General features: G+C 36.8%; 1 protein-coding gene across 1 annotated transcript in view; it reads right to left on the bottom strand.

The window, feature by feature from the left end:
* Positions 1-285: 285 nt before the first annotated feature.
* The window catches only part of usp9 (ubiquitin specific peptidase 9), a 34,724-nt gene continuing 17,890 nt past the window's right edge, over positions 286-17,119 (bottom strand). The window contains exons 30-40 of the mRNA XM_056465529.1: positions 13,334-13,457; positions 12,338-12,563; positions 10,822-10,951; positions 10,146-10,331; positions 9,614-9,834; positions 9,275-9,363; positions 8,350-8,506; positions 8,057-8,269; positions 7,344-7,451; positions 4,705-4,800; positions 286-2,055 (exon numbers count right to left, since the gene is read on the bottom strand). Of these exons, the coding sequence (XP_056321504.1) occupies positions 1,915-2,055; positions 4,705-4,800; positions 7,344-7,451; positions 8,057-8,269; positions 8,350-8,506; positions 9,275-9,363; positions 9,614-9,834; positions 10,146-10,331; positions 10,822-10,951; positions 12,338-12,563; positions 13,334-13,457 (1,691 nt within the window). The 3' untranslated portion in view covers positions 286-1,914. The remainder of the gene's footprint in view (positions 2,056-4,704; positions 4,801-7,343; positions 7,452-8,056; positions 8,270-8,349; positions 8,507-9,274; positions 9,364-9,613; positions 9,835-10,145; positions 10,332-10,821; positions 10,952-12,337; positions 12,564-13,333; positions 13,458-17,119) is intronic.

Genomic DNA, 17,119 nt, shown 5'->3' with positions numbered 1-17,119 from the left:
TAAATGGAGTTTATTGAAAATACTTCCATTCCCTTCGGCCAGTGGTGTGCAAACGTGGTCCTGGAGGGACAGTATCTAGTAAGAGCTTGATTAGTTGGTTCAGGTGTGTTTAATTGGCGTTGGATCTAAAATATGCAGGAGCGAGTTTTGGCACCCCTGCTCTTGGCGGTAAGAGTTTTTTTTTTTTTTTTTCCAGTATTATGAGAAGTTTCTTAAGAACGTAATAGTTGCTTCAACATTTCTGGCGAATGATCTCACGGCTGTCAAAACTCACACCGAGACACATTGTTTCCAGATTTCTTTTCTTTATTCTCGAAGGGCGCAATGCTTTTCTCTAATATTTCTGTGCACAAAAACCTCACAAAGTGAAAGTCAACGTTGTGACTGTGGCTTCAGAATTCAGCGTCACATCATGGCCAAAACAAAAGTCGGCAAAAAACAGGGCGAAGAACTCTGTACAGTCAATAATCTTTAAAAATAACACAAGGACAAAAATGTTCCTCTTAAATCAAATTCTATTTTTCTTTTAGTGAAATACAACAAAATAAATTCTATAAAATAAAACAGCAAAATATTTAAATATATGATGGGCAGAATATTTTCATTTGCAGGAGTATTTGGTATTTTTCCAACAAAATCCGAGGAAAAAAAAGCATTCAAGTTACCAATTAAATACATACAGTATCTACCGATGTTTTACTCCTTTAAATCCAAGAGACTTTACTAACTGAAGTTGCAACATGACTAACCAGCAGTTATTTTTTATTTTATGGTACAACCCTGCTTTTATGTTCACTCTCCTTAAATGAAGAATCCCCAGAACAGGCCTCTATTTGAATACACGAATGTGAACAGGGATCACGAAGTCGGGCGGCCATCTAAAACTGCCAGGAGTTCATCTGTCTGACGAAACCGTCAAGACAAATAAGCCAAACGAGTTCTGTCCACTAATGCTCCAGGCAGAAACTGTTGCATATATTTTCTCTCGTTCTAAAATTCCTATCGTCAAAACCTAAGCGTTTATCCCACCAAACAAAGCAACAGCCAAATATTTATCCGAGGAAACGTGTGCAATTGTAAAGCCACTTATTTCTTACATTGCTTCGAAAACATCAAATCTAGAAGAGCGTATGGAAGGAAGGAGGACCAAACAGAAAGGTTCTTCCAGGTTGCTGTGGACCAAAAAAAGAAATAATAATGGCGGAACTGCCTTCGGCTATACTAGTTTGATGTGAAGCCATGCTAAGATGTTACAGCGTGTCAGCTGGAGTCTTCAAATTATTGAATTATTACCAGAAAAAGAAAGAAAGAAAAAAAAGGCAATAGGAATTTCCAGAATAAAGTTGCATCAGCACCCCATTCACATCAACGAAACGTCAAGATCATCACCCAACCGTCCCATCGTTCACAAACTATGGCCAACTCTCGCTCACGAGGCGCCACAGCCGGTTAAGCTTTGACATGAATATAATGTATGATCAAAAGCAGAATGACCCAAACGGCCCAAACCTTACTACTGAGCATGGGATAAAACAGGGATTTTTTTTTTTGTCTTTCACCGTAGTATTTGTATCTTTTTTTTGTAGTTTTTTTTTTGTTTTTTTCAGTTGGTTTTGATAAATCTGCAGTCTCTCAACAGCATCACACGCGCTGTTGCTTTTGAACAGTCAAAACATTAACATAGTATGTACACCTCTGTCACGAGACAAGTGCGTCAGGCCCGGTTTATTATTACAAACAATATGCAGAGTCCACCGCGAGTTAGACTTTTGACAGTTAATGCTCCGCTCCAGGGTTAGAGATTGAGGGAAGCTGGATGTTCTGGAGTGGAGCAGGATGGAGGGGCCTGGTCTTGCTCTGGACTGGAGACTCCTGCTGGAGATCTCAGATGGAGGACAGTGGGACAGCGTGCTGTTAGTCTTTAGTCTGGCTGGGCTGAGGCGTCTCCTCGGGGGGCTCCCAGTTCTCTTGTGCTCGTGGGCCTGGACGCTGAGGGTTGTTGACGTGCTGTGCGGCGGGGCCAGTGTACGGCTGCGTATGTGGGAGGTTATTCTGCTGGAAACAACAACGATGACAGATGATTACCTGACAGATCGCAAACATACACTACTCTGCTTTGTAAATATAGTTGTTGAACAGGAGCTCGTGATGGATTTCATTTGTAAACTTCAGCATTCAGTGTAACTAATAAATCTATACGCGGTTGTGGCCGAAATTATTAGCAGAGCTACTTTCACACTGGGAAAATATGCAATATTGTTTAATAATGTAAAAGATCAAAGTAATTTCCCAGAGATGGGTTGCGGCTGGAAGGGCATTCACTGCGTAAAACTTGCTGGATAAGTTGGCGGTTCATTCTGCTGTGGCGACCCCGGATTAATAAAGGGACTAAGCCGAAAAGAAAATGAATGAATGAAGATCAAACTAAAATTTGTAATAGATAATTTTATAGATTGAAAATAGATAATTCGATCATTTATAAATAATAATAGATAACAAATGAAATTAATTCAGTGCAAAGGATTAAATTTTTAAAGGGTCACAAAACAGCAAAACACATTTTTTGAGATGTTGACAGTCATGTATAATGTCCCACGTTGCTGAAAACACTATTAGGACACTTAAAAGTGAAAATTGGTTGTTTTTGCGTTGTTTAGAGCAAATTTGTTCTTCTGGTTTAAAAAGAAAATCTGAGGCTACGTCACGGCAATGACATCGTGTTAATTCCAGCGTGGTGACTTGATGTCTGTATCGGCCGGTACAGAGTGACATCGAGTTTTCAGGACATCTGTTCATTAATTCATGAGAGACTTGGTTCGAACCAATCAGCGAGCTCTATTGTGAACGAGATGCAACTTCATATGCATGATATAGCTTCAAAGACCGGTTACAGTGTTCAGAGAGACGCCACATTGTGTTGCCAGTTGTAATTCAAACAAGTAGAAGAAGAATTGTTTGGAGACATGGGTCGTCCGTGTTATGTTTAAAAATGTGCCCCAACGAAGGTTTTGTTTCCATTTCCCTGTGATGAGAGCTCAGCTTACGAGTGAACCTACATGTGTGGATTACAGTGATCTCCTAACACGCGACAAAAATACGTTTGTAAGAAATAATTTTTTTTTTTTTCCCATCTGGAAATGGTGAAATCCAGATTTGCTGCTCGTCTTCTTTAAAAAAAAAAAAAAGATGTGGCTACAGGTGGTGTTGATTCTCCCGTCTCTACGGTCTCTATCAGTGTTCATTGTTTATGTTTACTCAGATGGCAAAGTTAGTTAGTATCGTCAGCAGTACTCTTTCAGTGTTTAAAGACATACTTTAGTCAAAATGATTAAGTTACTAAATTTACAGTAATATCACTACAATTCTATGGACTGAAAATCCTCGACGTCCACACAACCATTTAAAAAAATAATATTTAAAAACATAATTGTAGAAATATTACTGTCAACTACTTAGTGAAATGACTGAAGTTACGAAGAAATGTCTTCAAAAAACTGAGAGTACTGTTGACGAAACAATCTAACATTATCCGAAAATTGTGTCGATATTAACGAACTGTAAACTTAGTAACTAAATCATTTTGACTAAGTTATGTCTTTAAAAAACCTCTGAGAGTACCACTGACGATACTAACTAACTTTGCCAAGTGAATAAACAAACAAAAAACACTGATCACACACTTACCAAATCCGTAGAGACTGAACAATCAACACAAACTGGAAACACGTCTTTTTTTAAAAAAGTCGAGCGGCAAATCCGGATTTCACCATTTCCAGATGCGAAAAGCTCTCAGGTAAAAAACGTTGATTACAAACATAATTTTGTTGCGTATTAGCAGACCACTGTAATCCACACACATGGGTCCACACACGAGCTGTGCTCTCATCGTGGGGAAATGGAAACAGGACATTTATAAACACAACACTGACGACCCATGTCTCCAAACAATTCTTCTACTAGTTTGAATTACGGTTGGCAACACAGCATGGCATCTCTCTGAACACTGTAACAGGCAAAAGGAAACTTCGAAGCTGTATAATGCAAATTAATGAAGTTGCATCTCGTTCACAATAGAGCGCGCTGATTGGTTTGAGCAAAGTCTTTCTCATGAATTAATGCTGAAAATTCAATTACATCACTTTGTACAGACAGCCAATCTCCATGCTGGAATTTACACATTGACCTTCAAAATTTCTTTTCAAACTGGAAAAACGAATTTGCTCAAAACAACGCAAAAACAACCCTTTTTTCACTTTTTAGTGAAATGTGTGTCCTAATGGTGTTTTTTTTAGCAATGTGGGAGACGTATATGACTGTCTACATCTCAAAAAATGTGTTTTGGTGTTTCGTGACCCTTTAAACGACTGTAAACCTCGGCAGATATTCTGACTCTTATTGGCAATAGCAGGACAGCACCTATTAGGGAGGCAGGGTTAAAGACCCCATCTGATTATTGGTCAGATTTTTGCTCGACAAAATACAAAATGACATTTATTCCACCTTTCGGCAATACAAGTATTGTTTATACTATTGCAATAATTCTGTTTATATATCGTGCATAAGAAGAGATCTTCCAAAACCCATACAATTACAGACAATAAACTTCAGCTACAATCTTTAGTCATTCAATGCTAAATCCAACAAATCTAATTAATATATACACACACACACGGTTTAAAAGATATGTAGGAGTACGATGATTACCTGTTGAAACTTGCTGCCTGGAGAGTGAGGGTAGAGAGATGTGTCCTCTGGTGGAGAAGGGTCCTGCTCATCGAGGGCCTCCTGCTCATCAGGCTCCTAAAAACAACACATGTAAAGCTTTAGACTTACTCTTTCAGTTAAATATAGAACTGTTCCAGTAATACTAATGAACCAAGGTCGCATATTACGCATTAAAAGTCCTTTACAATATTAAAAGGGAGTTAAACATGCAAAGTAAATACAATATGAATGCTTTGGGCAAAAATGTTCAATTTGGATGAACAACGGAAATTACTTGGGGATTTGTACAGCTTTTCAGACAGTAAAATCCAATGACAGATGAGGGAAGACCAGAAATGGACAACACACACATCAGGCTCTACTAGACTTTGGTTTTACGAAGTGTTTTCAAAACTAAAAGAAGCTTCTGATGACAGACAGGAATTCATTCATTAATTTACTGATCAGACATTAGCATAACTAATGCTAAACATGATCGTTTTTTCACCCCCATTGAGAAAGTCAATCATCAGAATGGGATATATTATTAATGTTCGTTCTCCATGAAGTAAAAATTTGGCCATGACTTATGCAATATCTTGTGTTTACAATTGCACAAGACTTTTGGAACACAACTATCACATTTTGGTGAAAGCACAGGTTTCTACACATCCATTAAAGTTTTTCACGCAAAAGCTTCAAAATGTAGAAAAAAAAAAAAAAGAACCTATTTCACTCCAGGAGTTTAACCCCAATTTTATGGAGCAATGTGACTGCTTTGTGTGGTAATGCACCCTTAAGAGAACACTACATTTAGATGGAAATCGGCTCATTTTACAACTCTCCTGGAGTTAAACAGGTTTGAGTTTTAACATTTTTGAATACATTCAGCTGCTCTCCAGGAGCCGGTTGCACCAGCAGTGCGTAAGTTAAAATGTAGCCTAGTTGGGACCTAAAGAGACAATAAGTTACAACTTACACACTACTAAATATTTTTGTTGCACCACTGAACTTAATTTAAATGTAACACTACGTTCCAACCAAATATTTATATTTACACATATATATACACATACATATACATTTTAAAACATATATACTTGTAAGCCAATATATACTTGTAAAACGAGCTTTTTCCAATAAAAGTGTACTCTTTTAAGTACTCACTTTTGTAAAATTTTATAAAATGAAGCAAGGCCTAAATAAAAAAATTTGGCTCTTTCAAAGCACATCACATAGTGCCATACATCCATTAGTGACATACCTGTCAACCCTTCCATTTTTTGCTGGGATTCTCCCGTATTTTACTATTCTATCCTGCTATCATTCAGTTTAAGTATTTTCCATATTTAAAAAAAACCTAAAAATTCTATGAAAAGTGAAAGTAGCATTAAGAGTCGATCTCAAATGTGATCTAACTGCAAGAGCTTGTCGAGAGAATTATGCTTCAGCTTTTTTAACTTGAAAGCACATTGAAATTAAAATGGCTGCATTCACTTCATTTCTTTTTAAGCCATGCGTCGACCGTCGCACTTCATATGCAACCTTTGAGTCGGTCCATTCATGGTGCCGACTGACCAACTCACTCTGTAGTTATATTGATTTGCGATTTAAAGAGGAGCGAATGTGGACACTTCAATTTGGGTGGGTTTTTAAACAGACAAATACACTTAATATAAACATGTCCAACCTGGCATGTTATATTTAAAACACAAATCCTTTTCTCTTAAATGAATAAACAGTTACGAAAGTAAAATGAGAGATTCGCTGCTCTTCACTAAATAACTATAGTAACTTTAATCAGTATTTAAATACAGTGAATAAAAATTAAACTAGAAATTATGACTTGATTTAATTTCTGTATAGGGCATTGATTTTAATAGGCTAAACCTTTTTTTATTTATTTAGTAATGTTTGCCATGTATTCATCATCCTTTCAAGCTAATTTCCTCCCCATATTTGTAATGATTTCAATCATATACACACGGGGGATATGAGGGCATATCCTGTATTTTTATATCCCAATGTTGACAGGTATGAGCAGTGATGAAATGAAGATACTTACACACTTAATTAGACTTTTGAAACTGTGATTACACAATAAGTTTTTTTTTATTTATTTTTTTGAACATTTTGAAGCTCAAATTTGGGAGAACGGCATCTGAATGGAAATCTAGCAACTTAATTTCTTATGCGTTCTCAAGATCAAGAACAAGTCTTTCATTTGAAAAGATGATAGCAGAATGACAGAATTAGCATTGTTGGGTAATTAAACCCTTTAAAAGCAGCAAAAATTTGCAGTCACCCAAAACCTTCTTAATGGAGGATATTTTCGAATTAAATGATCAGAACAGTTTTTCATAAACTCAAGAAAAAAAAAAGACCACCAGACACAAAAATGACCTCCAACTCATCTGTACACTATAGCCAAGGCTTAGAGTTTTCGATCACGTAGCACATTAGGACTTCTAGTTGGGTCAAAAGAAAACAGTTTGGACACACTGAGATGAGGACGCAGTAACAGCTGATTGAAAGTTGTTTTTGAGGGAGGTGTAAGATGGTTCTTGTCTACATCACGCCCTGTGAACACCAAAAAGTTACGCAGATGCACCAGTGTGGCTGGGCCAAACGAGTCTTACGGTGTGCTGTTGTGGGCCTGTCACTTCCCCTGGCAAAAGCTGCTGTGTGGAGGACGGGTTCCGGCCAGCGTCCTCTTCAGAAACCACCTCGTGCTTCGTTAAGTGACACTATTTTGAAACGGCAGTTAATATTGCATACTTTTCCAACAAATTATGCATCTACGGCTGCATACATTTCACATCTGTGGTCTGCTATTGAATGAGTTTACTGGATAAGAGCAAGCGTTTTAGTTATTAAAAATGATAAACACTAACTAAATTACAATAGAATGAAACTTAAATCTACGCAAACACCAAAAGCATTTAAAATGGCCTGCATTATATATATATAAAAAAAAGAAAACCTGGAAATAATAATAAAATAAAGTCGAAAACTCAAAGCCCTACCTATAGTTAAATGTAGCAATTGAGAACTAATTTTTTCCAAAAATATTATCCAAATGTTGGATATGTGTGCCAGCCCATCATTATAAAGTCACAATATGAGATTTTAGTGGTGATTTCAGCTAAATATAATAGGTTTCTCTACATAAAACAATCAGTATTTACTGAAAAGGCTTCTGTTAAAAGCAAATCATGCAAAAACTTAAATCTCAAACAAATGCTATTGTTAAAAAGTCTAACTAACTAATGGGCAGAAGCACACATGAACTTCTCAATACTGAACATATTGGCTAAAATGTTCCAAATAAACAAAGGTGGCCAAAACTCACCTCTTCTGGGCACAACTCACAGGCCTTGGCTAAGGTCATCCGGGCACTGTGTGAGCGCTCCAGAAAGTATCCGTTGGAGGTTTCATTGCTCTGTACAGGAGGGGACCAGTTGTTGTAGGTGTACTGAGTGTTGCCAGTGTAAGGTCTCCGTTCCAACTCATCACCGAGCCACTCCACTGCCCAGGTCCACTTCCTCTTTAGATCTCCATTACTCTGGAACAGGCAAATCATAAATCAATTTCATAATTCAAAGACATGCAAGTGTGGAGTCATTCTTATGCTGAAACTCTCACCTGGAGAATCTGATAGGCCACTGAGCAGTTGCTGAAAAGAGCCACCATGCATTTGATGCACTGATAAGCCCTCTTTTGGTAGTGGTTTTTGGAGCGCTGAATGGTGTCAAAAAGCCCATCGCGGTCATCAGGAATTCCCTTCAGAACATTGTGGATTCTAGAAAAATCGATTAAAAAAAAGCAGAGGACTTTATTATGCAGGCAGGAATTTAATTCACCCACTGATATAAAAAGGAGGTTAACATGGCAAGATTAAGGACTTCAGGATTTAATGAGAACGACTGAAGTAAATGTTCTGGTATTTTAACAGATGTTTGTGTTGCATATCATTTAAAAAAACAATAAATAAATAAAAATCAATGTTAGCAACTGTTAATTGTATGAGAATAATGATTAATTTCAGACTTTGTGTTCTTTTAATCTTCTGGTTAAAAAAAAAAATGATGCCAGACTGTGACAGGGCAAATGACCTCAGTAATCGATGACTTGTTAGGTGTCTAATTATATATGAGACTGTGTGTGGTTATTCAATTAGAAGACGCTTTAAATTATTCACGACAGCAAGTGTTGATTTCCTATGACAAACACTGTGAGACAGCACTGTTGTGTTGACGGTCTTTTCTCTTCACAGCACAGATGGCGATGCCTATTTTGCAGCATTTTGGGGTTTCAGCCTGGATTTTGCCTACCCAAATTCAAAAGATTCCCAAATCCACATGGAGAGGTGTAAATGCAAACGTCTGGTATTATTTTAAAGAAAACCCTTTGAATTTTCATACAACACTGTTGAATGTGATTTCACTTATGACACTTATGGGGGTATTGAGCCAGTGCGGACCTTCAAAATTTAAAGAATTTGGAAGTAAATTATGTCACGGACCTAGTACTGGGTATGCAGAGTTAAGTATTACAGAGTCAGACTGACCTGTGAGTCTGCCATGAGTCCTCAATAAACAAGATTTGAAGGAGCAAGTCCAGGTAAGGCCTTAACTCATACGTGTATGAATATGCCACCTACACACAAAACACATATTATATTAAACATTTATACATTCATGGATTTATAAATAGTTCACACTGTTTCACAATTCTAACAGCATTTTGCTACTACTTCAGTTTAAAAGAAACATTTATCAGAATTCTTAATCTTGCAATTTTTAGGAGTCCAGAAAGAGTGTTTGGGAAAATGGGCAAACAAAATGTTCACAATAATACTTCAATTTAAAATGGAAAAGATGGTCTGGAATCTGGAGATTATTCTCACCTGCCACAGTAGTTCACTAAGCACAGTGGAGGAAAACTGAGGGTTCTCCCAACAGCAGAATCTCAGCAGTTTGATAGTGTCCTCCGAGTTACTGCAGTCCTCGATAATCTTCTTCACATAACTGGTGCGAACAAACAGGATGTCCACCACCAACTGCTGCAGAGGCATGATGGGAGTGGTGGTGTTGGGGTCTCCATATGGGTTGGCCAATGGAGGGTTACCTAGAAATGGCAAGATGTGGAAATTTCAGCATAAAACCTGCTGGGCAGAAGTTTCCAGTAGGAATGAAGGCAAAACCATGCATATGAAAGCAACATCTGAATAAAGAAGAAGAAAAAAAAGATCTCTACTAATTTTCTGTTAAATACCCTCTGCTCCAAGCCATGCCAACCTGGCAATTATGCCTGGAGATGGCTTTGTGTCAGTCAGGAAATCCTGAGCAAGGATGACTATCTTCATTGGGCATTAAGGACTAAAACTGAAAACCATTTTGCTACACAAATTTTGCAGGCACGTTACAAAACATTCTCACCATTGATTGAGGACTGCATGCGTGATGTCACATCACAGCAGCGAACTAGCTGTGAGACAACAGTATAGAGCTTGCCCAGCTCAGCATACTGGTACTTAATTGGAGGGCCCGGACCCTCATCCAGTGCCACAAGCATGAAGGTGGCTGGTACCCCAAGCTTCAAAAGCTGCGTCTTCTCTGCCAAGCCTGAGTGAACAAAATGAGGAAACTTAGAATGCAAGTCTGTATTGGAAATACCCTGGAGTGTAACTGGGGGTTAGTACAAGACACTTGAACTTTCGGTATCACTTTATTCTGATCGCCCCTTTAACGCATTTTGTTGAATTTAAGTTACATTGTGTCTACATGCCAATTAATTCTCAAAAGATAAGTAGACTGTAAGGTTGGGGTTAGGGTTAGTGTAAGTTGACATGTACTTGCAAAGTTTCTTATAGTCAGACTGTTGAAGGAGCAGTATCAGCAGATATTAAGCAGACAGTCTCTACTAATACTCAATTGAGAAGTAATTGGCATGTCGTTGCAATGCAACTTTTAGTCAACAAAATGTGCAACAGGGACCATCAAAATAAAGTCTTACCATTATTTTAAAATCATACTGTAATCAATGTCAATTAAGTTACCATATCATAGTTTCTTGTCCCATAAGGAGTAAAAAAAAATGGTGAGCAGCACTTACCAAGGTTGGCATACATGACGAAAAGGTTAAAGTACTGCTGCAGGTGACGGCCATGTTCAGACACTTCCCTTCGAAGAAGATTAAGCACAGCACGGAACAAGTGCTCACTTAAACTCAAATTATCACAGCCCTGGAAAAGAGGACAAAGATAAAAATCCAATAGACTTAATTCATCAGTTAGAGCTCCTATTAGTCTCTTCTCTTTAACTTTAAGATTAATTCCTGATTTTCTATGAACACAGAAAGCCTCTATAGGTTGTTTTCACATGACGTCATTAATGACACGTGAAATTCAGATGGAAGGCAGGAAGTGATTCTTTTTCTGTTTTATATTGTTTATAATTGTTTAAATCTGCCAAAATAAGAAATGCCGAACAGCTTTTATAGATTGCCAAACGTTTTAGCTCATAAAGGGGGGGGGGGTAATGTAAATGTAATGTAATAAACATTTTTTTTCAATAAATCCATGTGTAAACTTTTTTGAATGTGATAATTAGTTTGACAGCACCAATAAAGATTACAGGCCTTGCTAAGGGTATGAATATGTCAATGTGTTATATAAAAATCAGATACAAACACCACACTTATATAAAATACAGGAGAATATAAATAATTGACCCTGTCATGTAAATCCCAGCATTGACATCTCCGTCTTGTTTTGCAATAATCCAAGTCTTTACTGGCGTTTCAGCAAAATAAACAACCGTAACTTTACATTCGAGATGCGCAGCAGCGGTGAATATTTGTTGATGGTAAGTTCATCGACCAAACAAAAAAGACATGCAACCCTTGTGACAAAACTAGTCTGTTATTATTGTGGAGCATGTTTTCCCCTTACGAAAATAAATAAATAAATAATAATGTAGACTAGACTATGCATCCACTCTATCATATGCTTTTGTCTGTTATTTCGTAATGTCTGGAAGATATCCGCATGGGGAAAAAACTATAGTAATTTAAATTAAACATGTTTTTGAACCACACTATAGTAAAGTGTATAATGTGTACAACTCCTTGTTAATGAATGCTACAGAATACTGGAGCATAGTAAACTGATAAACTGCAATAAATACTGTAACGTTAGTGTAAACTCTGCTGTGTTGTGATGGGGTAGAATTAAAGCGAAGAAAACTGAAGCTTGTTGATTAATTTGTTTATTGCTTCAGTAGTGGTATATCACATCAATAACACTTACTTTAACGGTTTAATTCGAGTAATTATATATAGATGCTTCCAAACACTATAGTATTTACTATAGTATTTTTTTTAAGTAACGCAAGCTTATACAGTATCTACTGCATCAATGACAGGCAAATATGTTTTAGTTCAGTAGAAAACTCGCCGCTCATGATTTAAGGATCATGCCCAACCTATGTGGTTATTTTCTATGTATATCTCCTTTGAAATGTGGTATAAAATCGCAAAAACATAGACCTCCATCTGAATTTCGCACGTCAACAGAACCACGTGACTGCAAACAACCAATAGAGATGGTAACTAGGCTAAAATCACACACCTGACTTGAAGGTCCAGGCGAGGCAATCGGTGTGGGGCAGGGTCCATCTTGCAGGGAGAAATGTGCAATGAATACGATGAGTTTGGAGAAGGCCCCTCGAACCTCTGCACTGGGGCACTCAAGCAGGTACTCGGAGAAACGATTCGGATATGCAAAGAGGACGTTGTGTGCAAACCAGTAACGCACATTCTTACTGTGTCTCAGCAAAATGCACAGAGCATCATACCTAAAACGTCAATAAACACGATTCAACAAACTGAAGAACAAATTCAAACATGTGCTTGATCAGTAGGTGCATCCCAAATCGCATACTTATACACTATTCTACACCATTTTATAGAATAAATAGTGCGTTTACCCTGAAAACTCTAAAAAATAATAAGTGCACTTTAAATTACCCGGATGATGCACTTATTCTACCGTTAAATGTGGAATGATGGACACTACACACACTCAACGGCTGCTGCTTTGCTCATGTAGCGGAAGGGGCGGAGCTATCAGGTGCTCATGTTGGATTACATCGTTTATTTCGGATTGTGAAAGCAAAATTCTACTGTGAGAGTGATTAGAGCGCCTCCTGATGGTAAACGTGGTTATACTCATGGCAGGTATTATTTGGTACTTAGGTCATTTATTTCACTAATATGGCAACCATCAAAAGTCATCTGGGAAATGGTCTGAATTTCTGCTTAGTTTCATTTGGGATAACACTACATTCATATGCTATGCTGTTAAGAGTGTAAATGCATACGTACAAGTATAGTGTGCCATTTGGGATGCAGCTTGTGTTTCTCAACCATGTTCCTGGAGAACCATCAACTCTCCATGTCTCCTTAACTAAACACACTTGATTCAGATCATCAGCTCATTAGCAGAGACTGAAAGACCTGTATTGGGTGTTACAGACAAAGGAGACATCCAAAACATGCAGCGTCGGTGGTCCTTCAGGAACATGTTTGAGAAACGCACTGCGTGATTAACACACAAAATGCTTACCAATCACTAGCTGGTCCACGGACTATTTTCTTGGTGTGGAATCCAGTACTGAAGAGAAATTTAGCAGCGAGCTGTATACTGATCATAGCCATCTCTTCTGCTTCAGGCAAAAGGTGGTCTTGACCTAAAAGCCACAAAGAAAAGTCAGTTGAGAAAACTGCTGATGCATAAGAGAAAACTCTAAAGCCAAATTTACACAGGGGGACAGAAGCACTTCTGAAGTGGCATTTAGGTGTCTTTAGAGTGTTTAATGCAGCAGAGGTGGCATGAATCCATTAGCCCAGCAATTACAACTGTATACTTTGATATTACAAGCAGAGGTGGGTCGGAGGAGGCATAAATTAGTCTGGCTTTTATGCAGGATTGCCTTTAACATTGAATTAAGCGCACACCCAGCAGTCTTGACTCATATGTGCAAAGATGTCTTTTAAGTGGGTTTCTGCATAAGCAAAAACATGAGGCTGAGTGTCAGAGGAATATCAATTTATAATAGCTAATACCAAATTTCATTTAAAAATAAAAACTGAAGTGACAGACCACCGAACTGCTGCTATACATGTACTGTGATTTCCACAAAATTAAGTTAATCACAATAGATTTAAACGATATTTTGGAATTAAGAAAATGCAGCCCTTAGCATGTGCACACCTGGGGTTTGTTCTTTGTACCTCGCCTAAATGATCTGAGATGATTTGGTAGATCCTGGATCTTTTAATCTTGATAACAGATCTCTGGCTAATTTGGTTCTTCAAACAAGTTCAGAAATCAGATTAAAATGATGTCTGGATGAAACAATCGGAGATCGCTGCCTGTGTTGTAAAGGACAGATCTATCGATCCTCGAAAACATGATCAGCAATGCATCGATTGGCTGATGGCACAGCAGCGTACTGACATCATCTGAATTAATATTCAATTATCCATGCGAGCAAAATTATACAAAATTCGTAGTAAATGGTTTGGAAAATATGATACACAATAACTTTCCACATTTGTTGTGGGCTGCATCCTTTATACTTTCATGTGTCAAGAGTATTTAGCAATTTAATTAGTTTTACAGTTAGATCGGATTCTCTTTACTATAGCCTAGTCCAATTTTAGTTTCTTAATCGGCGTAGTGAACTTGAATTAATTTTGCATCAAAAAAGCATTTTGATATTGGTAAAGGCGTTTGCAACTTTTGAAAAGCATCAAATCACCGGCTTATTAGCTGTCAAAACATGAATAACTGCATAAATTATTATTCCTTTACAAAAAAAACGAACAAACAAACAAAAACAGTTGAATATTGTGCATGTTGTTTATTATCTTACAGAAATTGTACTAAAGCTGGATTGGTACCTAAATAGTAAATAGTACGCATTTGTATCTAAAAAATCCATATTAATAAATGTTCTCTCTCTCTCTCTCTCTCTCTCTCTCTCTCTCTCTCTCTCTCTCTCTCTCTCTCTCTCTCTCTCTCTCTCTCTCTCTCTCTCTCTCTCTCTCTCTCTCTCTCTCTCTCTCTCTCTCTCTCTCTCTCTCTCTCTCTCTCTCTCTCTCTCTCTCTCTCTCTCTCTCTCTCTCTATATATATATATATAATATTTTTAAACTTATATGTATATAAACATAAATATTATTTAATATTAAATATTATTATTAGAAATTAAAATTATTAGAAATGATTTTAACTATTTTACTATTTTCCCAAGTGTATTTAATTTATAGATTACTACTGTAAGAAAACATCAGCATTTGGTACATACTCAGTATTACCTTTGCTTGAAAAGACCCGATCTAATCCTGTTTACATGAAATAAGCCTGCTCCCTAGAACGTTTGAGCTACCAGAACTGTTGCTATGACAACAACTCTCGGATGAGTTTTGAAGAACGAAACAATCCTGGATCGTGTCAAATCGTCAACAACCAAATCCAGCTAATTGAGTAATCCACGTACGAAGAACGGACCCCTAGAGAATTATTGAGTGAGATTAATGCAAACGTTTAATGCCTTGTGACTAAACAAATGCCGCTAATATGAGTGCACACACCAATGGCAGGCGTAAAAGCCTAATTTAACAAACAAGCAAAGTTTTATGTTTGCTTGACAATGTTAAAAACCTGCCGACCAATAGGATTGGTGCATTTACCATGCCTTGAGCTGCTGAGTCTGATCGAGCACACAGGAAATGCAGATCAACTAGGATTTGATGGTCAGTTTCATTTCACTTAAATGTTTTTTCACAGCTTGAAAAATTGACCAGGTGTGAACTGCAGTTGTGAAGGAAACTAAACAGAAGTGGAAAAGCTTACGCAATTATTAAACGCTTTTAGAAAAAAAGTGGTGACAAGCGTAAAGTTGCACAGCTCCTATTTGCAGACTGGGGTATTTCTGTTTTTCATTAAGCAACATCTAATGTCAGGGAGTGATTCTGGCTCATCACAAGTGAAAACTGATAGGGCGTGAATATTGACAAACTCTGAGCATGTCATACAAGCAGTATTCAGTGCTTCCCAAAGGTTTGAAAAATACTTGCGGTGGTAGTCGGATTGAAACACACCTTTTACCCACAGCACATAAATAATTTGCTATACGCAACAAACAAAATATAATTTGATTTAACACTACTTTTATTATTATCCGTTTTAAACTTTTTTCTTTTCAAAAAAAAAAAAAAGACTTGAAATAAATAAATTTTAAAAATCCACAATTTCTCTTACATTTATGCTATTCAGGAGCCATGTGCACTCACTGACAGGTCAAATCTGATTCTCTCTATCTCTCATTCAAGCTGAGATTACTTTATTGGCATGACATTTTATACAGTATTGCCAAAGCATTTGAAATCTATAAAATATATAATATATTGACATCAAACTAATAAAATATACAGCAAATGAGAAATAAATGACAGTAAAAAGGAATAAAAGACTATCTCTAAAATTATGATTATTACAAGAATAAAATGTGTAGATTATTTAAATAAGACAAATGAGTTGATTTCTAATGGTGTACAAATACTCTACAGCCAATTTAGATGTAATTTCAGAGTAATTTCAGAGTATTTAATACAGTTTTTCTAAGTCGTTCAGATTAAAGAATTAATTATTTTATGTATTTCTCTCACGGCTGTGCACAAAATTAACAACAGCTTAGAAAATGAAAGCAAAACCAAATCCTGGACATTTTAGTAGATTTAGAAACCTGGCCGGATGCAAAAAGGTGCTAGTCTCTGTGGGTCTGCAGAGCAAGTGAGACTGTCTGAGCAGTATGAAACAGGTAAACAAGAATAGATTTTCCAATGGTTAATTGCTCACAGATGTTTGGTTATATTGGGCAGATACAAAAAATAAAAAAATAAGTGTAAAAGGATGATTATAAAAGTAATAAAAAAATAACAACACTAAATATACTTGTGCGGCTCGTCCGTGTGGGAAGCAAAGGGGGTTAATCCACCAAAAACTTGATTATTAGAGATGTATACAGACACATTCCCTCAAAAGTATCCCTTAAAATGAAATAATTAAACTTAAGCTGTAACAAGTTTTACAACATTAAACATTTTTACTACATTATTTTCCTAATATGTATTGTCTATATTTGTGCAGTAAACTGTGCAGTTTCAACTTTGATCATTTCATCATTATTATTCTTTAGTGACTAATGAATGGGAAGTAATGGCACAATCAAAGAAATCAGCTCATACTGTTATCACTGATGCTGAAAATTAAGGTGGATATTAAAAATATAAATCCAATTCTTCTTATAATATATAAAAGAAAACAGTGACTGATTTAATATGAA

The sequence above is a fragment of the Danio aesculapii genome, chromosome 9 (genome assembly GCF_903798145.1).
Source record: "Danio aesculapii chromosome 9, fDanAes4.1, whole genome shotgun sequence".
Taxonomy (NCBI): Eukaryota; Metazoa; Chordata; class Actinopteri; order Cypriniformes; family Danionidae; genus Danio; species Danio aesculapii.
This window is presented reverse-complemented; position numbering and strand designations above follow the sequence as displayed.